The sequence below is a fragment of the Corylus avellana genome, chromosome 3 (assembly GCF_965113065.1).
Source record: "Corylus avellana chromosome 3, dhCorAvel1.hap1.2, whole genome shotgun sequence".
Lineage (NCBI taxonomy): Eukaryota > Viridiplantae > Streptophyta > Magnoliopsida > Fagales > Betulaceae > Corylus > Corylus avellana.
The window spans coordinates 16,809,756-16,817,828 of NC_142492.1; the positions used below are offsets into that span (position 1 = coordinate 16,809,756).

The window sequence follows — 8,073 nt, forward strand, 5'->3', positions numbered from 1 at the left end:
CTAATGAGCCAAGTCTTGAGGATCCATTGCATGACCGTTTTGATCAATTTGAATTTGACCTGGATCTTGACAAGTTCCTCAAGCAAGTTGAGATGTTTAGCGAGCCAAGTCTGGAGGATCCATTGGAAGAGCACTTTGCTCAATATGAATTTGATCTGGACCTTGGATTCCACTCCTGAGAACAACAAGGTGGAAGAAGATGAGCAAATTGAGGTTCTAGAAGATCTACACTGGGAAAAGGAAGAGAGCACTGAGACTTCTTCAACATCAGCTCCTATTCCTGAATTACCAAGAATCCAAGAGGGAAGTCTGATGGAGTTATTTGTTGAGCAAATTGCAAAGTTCCATGGAGTTCATAATTGCATAAAAGGAGTCAAAGTAGTGGCTGCGGGGCGTTGAGGCACTTCTTCGATGGTACCCGTCCGCCCGGCTTGCCGGCCCGCTCTGAAGAATTAATGGGCCAGCAGGTGGGCGAGACAGAATATGCGGGCACTACTAACCAAGCCAAGCCTAGTTCTTGCCGATAAGCGCTGATAGCTTGCTTCCAAGCCTTGCCTTATATAATAGTTGTGGCCATGGCCCGAAGGAGCCTTAAGCACTTGTACAATGCTCAAGTCAAGGCTCCATCCTACTCATTTCCCAGAGCCTTGACTTTCTATTATATTAGTAAAGCGTGCCAAGATAGATGAATCCCTTGAGTATTATCCAGTTCATGATTCCCTCCCGGATGAGAAACTTTTGGAGAAAACTCAAAGTGGTCCTCCTCGATCTATAAACGTTTGGAATCACCTTACAATGGAAAAAATCCATTCCCTTTAGTTCAAGAGAAGGAAAGACTGATGCTTCAAGTTTAAAGTGCCACAATCTTGCAGAAGACTGTTAAACTTAGCGCTCATGGGAGGCACCCCATATCATATCCTGTTTTATTTTTTTGTTGGTTATTTTTAGTTTCGTTTTGTTTTCCTTTGTAACTTTAGTGTTTTAATTTTCAGGAACAAGTGTGCTTTAGTTCAAGTTTAGGGGTGTGCTATGAGCCATGCCATTCCAGACGGGTCATCCATCTCCCAGGTAAGATCTTTCCATGTTATACACACATTGGGGACAATGTGTAATTTAAGTTTGGGGGTATGGGAGACACTTTACACACACTTTGTTCCATTTTTGAAAAAGAAAAAAAAAAATATGCATGTTCATGTTGTCTTAAAATTTTGGTTGATCTTAAAAATTGTGATTTGATTCTCATTGGTGAGCTTAAAATTTTGAACACATGATCTAATGATAGAGCTTTTCAGTTTGGTTACTTGCTTAGTGCATTTGAGAATTCACATGTTTGATCTGATCTTACAGAAGCACATTAGCACATAAGTTGTGGGGTATGATAGGCAAGTCTGATGTGTATGTTTCTATGTCTTGAGTAAAACTGGATGACTTATTAGATGGATACTTTAACATATTTATATATATAAAAAAGAGAAAAAAGAGTACAGAAAAAAATGATGATCATTGATAAGCTTTTCACTAAGTAACTGGACCTCTTGCCTCAAAGCATTGAGTGTTCACGTCAAAAGGTGAAGAATTTTGATTTGGTTAATGTCATTGTTAGTTTGGTTTCGTAGCCTTTTTGACTTGAGTTAGTAAGTCCTTAGGGCTGTTTTACACCTAATGCCCTAAAACCACCTGGTTTGGGAGTCATTGGCGTAACACTCGTTACATGGGTCAATTAGAAAGCTTAAGGGAACCAAACATTGCACAGCTTGACTCTAAAAAAAAAAAAAAAAAGAGAGAGAGAGAAAGAAAAGTTATGCCATAGTTATTCATTCTAATGGGGATTTCAATAAACTTTGAGATATTGAAACATTGCAAATTGGAAATAATTAGAAGCTTCATATTGATGTGCTAATTCATTTTTCACTATTTCCAATTTGTGATACCTTAGCATGTCTTTTGTAAGTAAATAGACTTTAAAATTCCAATTCATTATGAAGATGAAGTTTATCTTTTTAAGCTTGCAAATCAATGAAAATCATGGTTCTGAGTGACACTTGAGTTTTGGATAACATGAACTCTTGTATGATGTTTGTGGGTAACATTCCTGGAAAACCCTCAAGAGACTTCACTTGTCTTCTAGGAAATTCCTAGAGGTTTAAAAGGCTTGTTGCATATGCTAAATGCAATCGTACATCCCACAAAAGATGGATTTATCTTTTTGTTTTTTGTTTTTCATTTTGTTTTTAGTTTCATATTGCTAAGGAACTAGCAATATGTAAGTTTGGGAGTATGATAAGTGCCAAAATATTCATATTTTAGCCCTTAACTTATATTTGCTAATTCCTTAGTTTTGTTAGTTTATGCTATTTGATTTCCTTTTTGTATTTTCTTTGTTTTATAGGTTTTTGGAAGAAAAGAAAGCATTCCTAGAAGTATCATGCTTAAAGGACAAAATTGGAAAATAGCTAGAAGATTTGAAGCAAGAAAAAGCATTATGGTAGTGCGATTGAGCGCACTTCCAGAGAGGTCTAGCCGTGAAGAGCAAGGTGTGCGCTCGTGCGCACCAGAGAATACTCGATCGCATGGGGATCAAGCCCAAAAGACACACGATCGATCGCAGCTGTGTGATGGAGCGCACCCGTGCGCTGGAGAATTCCAGAAGCTGCAGCCAGACTTATATTTCTTTCCATATTAGGGTTTTTAGAATTCTAGTTGCACTAGGACTAAACCCTACGATTTTACTAGGTTTTCTAGAGTATTTCTAATCCTATAAATAGACCTCAAAACCTCACAATTTGGGGGATCTAGAGGCACAACTTTGGAGAGGGGAATTTGGAGGCTACTTTTAGGAGCAGTTTTTAGTTCTCTCTTTTCCCTTTATTTTAATAATGTGTAACTAATACTTTAGCAGGGCTAGATTGAAGCCCTAATTATGTTTATTTAATATTTCAATATTGGCGCCTTTGTGATAATCATATTGTAAAGCTTAACTTGATTAATTCCTATTTTATTGAATTTGTCATATGTGTGTGATTGGCCATTATACGCATGTGGTATGGATTAGTTATTTAAATCAATTTGAATGATCGAGTCCTGGGTTTAATAGAGTAACAAATGAATCTCACCCCGAGTTCTTGGATTAATCAACATGGAAAACTGGGAGTAGACACCCATGCCCTAGGCCTCATGTGTTTGTCAATTTCCACAAATTTATGCTTTCTTAAAGAACAACTTAGTATACACCCATGCTAATTCCTTTAAGAAAGAAAAGAATTAGGGTAGACAACCATGCCTAAGTCGTTGCTTAGATAAATCAATAGCTGAAGGAGTAGACACCCATACCCTTAGGTTGGCAAACATTAGGTATTCATAATATGATTAGAGCATTGGCATATTGTTATATTATTTAAGCATGATTAGTGGTGGATATCAAAGCCCTACCTTTATCTTTATCTTTCTTTATTTTCATAGTATCTATTTCGTGACAAAGATGATATTTTAATCAATTATGAATAAAATCAACAATCTCTGTGGGATCGATCTCGTACTTGCTGCACTATACTATTGTTTTGATCTTGTGCACTTGCGAGTTAAAACGTACTAAATATTATCTATTAATTTAGGTAGTATTTGGCACAACACAATGTTAAGACCTTTGAATTAAAAAATAATCTAACAATTCCAATGGAGTGTACTGGAACTTTAGTTCCATCCCCAGGCATCAGGCATATCTCTCCTTTACTCAATTCCTTGGTTACCTGGAACTCCTGCAATGAATTGCAGACATGATTAGTTGATCCTGAATCCACACACCAGGAATCTGGTGGATTCACAACTAGACATGTTTCAACCAGAAAGGAAGATACATTACCTTGACCTTTGGAAGCAAGATACTTGGGGCATTCATTCTTCTAGTGTCCAGGATTATCAAGTGGTGACACTTACCACTTTCTTGCCTTTTGTCCATTTGCCATATTTCTTAAACTTTTTGACAACAAGTTTGCAACTGGTTTAAGATGCTTCTTTGAACCTTTTGGTCCTTTATCAGAAGCACGAGCAAAGTTAACTATGACTTTGGACTTTAGGATGTTTTTCGCAGCGATCAACTCATTCATCAGTTCTGCAAATGTGTATTCCTTTTTGTCCATCAACTCATTTAGCCTTAACTGATTGAATGAATTGGAAGGGTATGTAGAATCATATCTATCTGAGATTCTCCATCAATCTCAATACCCAATACCTCTAGTGTGTTGAGCATGGCTATCATCACCAAACAATGCTCCCTCATTGGAGATCCTTCAACCATCTTTATATTTAACAAAGTTCTCATCGTGTCTGACTTAGCAGCACGACTTTGCTCTCTAAACATCTCTTTCAGGATTGTCATCATGGACGCTCCATGACTTATATCTAGAAACTAATGTTGGATGACTTCTGACATGTTGTGAGTTTTAAAAGTACTCACAAGTGCATGAGTCGTTTACAATATAGTTTATGCAAATGCAAGGTCGAATCCGCAGGGAATTGTGTTGTGAAAGTTAATTTCTATCTAAACTAATCCTATTTTCACCTAATTCTGAAATTAGTAGGGCAGTTGAGAATTCACATGTTTGATCTAATCTTACACAAGCACATTAACGCATAATTTGTGGGGTATGATATGAAAATCTGATGTGTGATTCTATGTCTTGGGTGAAATTGGATGATTTATTAGATGGATACTTTGGCATATATATATATATATAAGAAAAAAAAATGATCATTGATAAGCTTTTCACTAAGTAACTAGACCTCTTGCCTCATTAAGCATTGAGTGTTCACGTCAAAAGATAAAGAATTTTGATTTGGTTAATGTCATGGTCAGTTTGGTTTCGTAGCCTTTTTGACTTGAGTTAGTAAGTCATTAGGGGTGTTTTACACCTAATGCCCTAAAACTATCTGGTTTGGGAGTCATTGACCTAATACTCGCTACATGGGTCAATTAGAAAGCTTAAGGGAACCAAACATTGCACAGCCTAACCAAAAAGAAAAAGAAAAAACTTGAAAAAAAAAAAAAAGAAAAAGAGAAAAAGAAAAGTTATGCCATAGCTATTCATTCTAATGGAGATTTCAATGAACTTTGAGATATTGAGACTTTGCACATTGGAATTAATTGGAAGCTTTATATTTATGTGCTAATTCACTTTACATAGTTTCAAACTTGTGATGCCTTAACCTATCTTTTGTAAGTGATTAGACTTTAAAATTCCAATTCTTTGATGGAGTTTATCTTTTTTTTTTTTTTTTTTTTTTTTTTTTTTTTTTTTTCTGTTTTTCATTTTGTTTTTAGTTTCGTATTGCTAAGGAACTAGCAATATATAAGTTTGGGGGTGTGTTAAGTGCCAAAATATTCGTATTTTAGCCCTTAACTTATATTTGTTAATTCCTTAGTTTTGTTTGTTTGTGCTATTTTATTTCCTTTGTGTATTTTCTTTGTTTTATAGGTCATGGAAGAAAAGAAAGGCTTTCGGAAAAGTTCCAAGATTAAAGGGCAAATTAGGAAGACCTAGAAGATATGGTTAAGCTTAACCAATCATAATAGAGGACCTATATGATGTGGTTAAGTTTAATCAAATAAAGGAAAAGATTAAATCGGAATTTCTCAAATTAGAATCAAAATCGGATTGGATTAAAATTTGGATTTTGCACATGTCTCAATATTTTGACCATAACTTTTAGCTCAAATATCAAGTGGCATTGGAAAGCTATCAAAATGATACAAATCATTGTGAAATAGTCCCGCAATGTAAGAACGCAAGTTCTTGGGTTAATCAACATGGGGAACTGGGAGTAGACACTCATGCCTTAGGCCTCATGTGTTTGTCGATTTCCATAGATTTATGTTTTCTTAAAGAACAACTTAATAGACATCCATGCTAAATCCTTTAAGAAAGAAAAGAATTAGAGTAGACACCCATGCCTAATTCGTTGCTTAGGGAGATCAATAGCTTAAGGAGTAGACACCCATATCCTTAGGTTAGCAAACATTAGGTATTCATAATATGATTAGAGCATTGGCATATTGTTATATTATTTGAGCATGCTTAGTGGTGGATTTCAAAGACCTACCTTTACCTTTATCTTTATCTTTATTTATTTTCATAATATCAATTTCGTGACAAAGTTGATATTTTAATTAATTCTAAATAAAATCAATAATCTCCATAGGATCGATCTCATACTTGCTGCACTATACTATTGTTTTGATCTTGTGCATTTGCGAGTTAAAACGTACTAAATATTATCTATTAATTTAGGTAGTATTTGGCGCAACAACCATCAACTAATCATTTCACAAAATAAATAAAATAGCTGCTATGTACATATGATTGTAAATTAAGAATATCGTAACATTTCACATACCATCAATGAGCCCCATAAATCCTCCTTCTTGTTGTCTAGTACCTTCGTCTAATCGTCAGAAATCCTATGGAAAGCCCCACTCCTGATAGTCTTGCCCATCACCCATCTTAATTTTGGCCTGCTATGTCCTATTAGCTGCCACGCGCCATTATACTCCACCACGATCCTTTTCTTGGGGGGGATGTCCCCCAACTGGAGCGAATCATTTATATATATCACTTCAATTTTATCCTCTAAATCTGCATTGATGTTTAACACACACATAAATGAGTACCGAAATTAATTGGAAGTGAATGCTTATAACTACATATATACAAAAATATGCGTAAACAAATATGTATATATTTCAACCTTGACTAGCATGCATACCTATTGTCCAAACCTCTTTGACACCCAACACTTGCCCAACAGGTCCAACGGGTTGGCAATCCAATGGGTCATCTGTCTCATCATCCATGTCGTCATCGGCTTGTGTCTCACTATCATCCACGTGTACGTTGCTATGTGGTGGCCGATCGAAATAGCCGTGAGGCAATAAACCCAGCTGGGTCAATGACGGAGGTTCAGATGGAATAGACATGGATGCGCCCAAGTCGCGAGGAGTAGTATTTTTTTAATAACATGTACCCTAATCTAAATTTGCAAAACCTAAATCAAATTATATAAAACAAATTTAAAAGCATTTGTAATGGGAACCATAAATAAAATAAATCTATATTATGTTTCTGTTGCAATTTTTTGGATTTAAATATTTACATTATTTGGACTTAATCATGAGGTTAATTTGTAAAACCTACCCCTAATAAAAAATCTAGCTAAATCCAAACTAATTACCCTACAAGTGTCTATATATATATATATATATATATATATATATATATATATTGCATGCATGCTCATATATAACAATCCTACATACTTACGTACCTCTCATACAAACATGGGATTTATAGTGTATCACATATTTCATACAAATAAGTTAATTACTTAACATAAAATTTTGATCCTATATACACCGCATACACTACTGCAGAAAAGCAAGGCCAATTATAATATACACTATATATATAGACTGCAAAGATTGTTCGATTAAATCAACAACATAATCAACAGATTTATGCATATGTATACCTGCAGAGAGGAGATCAACGGAGATGCAGAGGGTATGGCAGCCGAAGTACTAGCAGAGGGAGAGAGAGTGACGGTTGGAGGTGATTTTGGTGGTGAGAGCATGACTAAGACACTGGGCGATGGAGGAGAGAGTGAGTGAGAGAGAAAACAACGGAGAGCGTGAGAGAAAACGGCTGAGTTGTTGGCTGGCGACGGGATCGGATTAGAAGAAAAAAAAAGAAAGGGAGATGCAGCACAGGAGGAGCGAAAAAAAAGAGGGGGAAAAAGAAAAAAGAAGAGAAAAGGAAGAAGAAGGGGGCCGGGCAAGCACGCGTGGCAGCTGGCATTCCCAAGGCCAGTTAGTAACGTGCCACATGATGTGTAAAATAAATTTTATTTTATTTTATTTTATTTTATTTTATTTACATGAAAAAATGGCTCTTATATATTGAGAAGGATGTGTTTTTTATAAATAATAGTTATATCATTTTGTTTTACATATAGCACAAAATGAGGAGGATTCATATGATATTGTCAATTTTAATAAATGTCTAATACTAATAATTTCATATG

The 8,073-nt window shown here is 35.5% G+C and overlaps 1 protein-coding gene across 1 annotated transcript; it reads right to left on the reverse strand.

The window, feature by feature from the left end:
* Positions 1 to 3,929: 3,929 nt before the first annotated feature.
* Positions 3,930 to 4,378, reverse strand: LOC132174252 (uncharacterized). Its single transcript, XM_059585939.2, has 2 exons — positions 4,229 to 4,378; positions 3,930 to 4,154 (listed from the first exon to the last, which is right to left on the reverse strand). Exons 1-2 carry the CDS (start codon positions 4,376 to 4,378, stop codon positions 3,930 to 3,932), a joined length of 375 nt encoding a protein of 124 aa, XP_059441922.2.
* Positions 4,379 to 8,073: the final 3,695 nt, after the last annotated feature.

Excerpts from the sequence above, each read along its gene's own strand:
- LOC132174252 (XM_059585939.2), bottom strand. The coding sequence starts at position 4,378 with ATGATGACAATCCTGAAAGAGATGTTTAGAGAGCAAAGTCGTGCTGCT. Across the intron at positions 4,155-4,228 it reads CCATGCTCAACACACTAGAG|TTAAGGCTAAATGAGTTGAT; the intron begins GTATTGGGTATT and ends TCATTCAATCAG.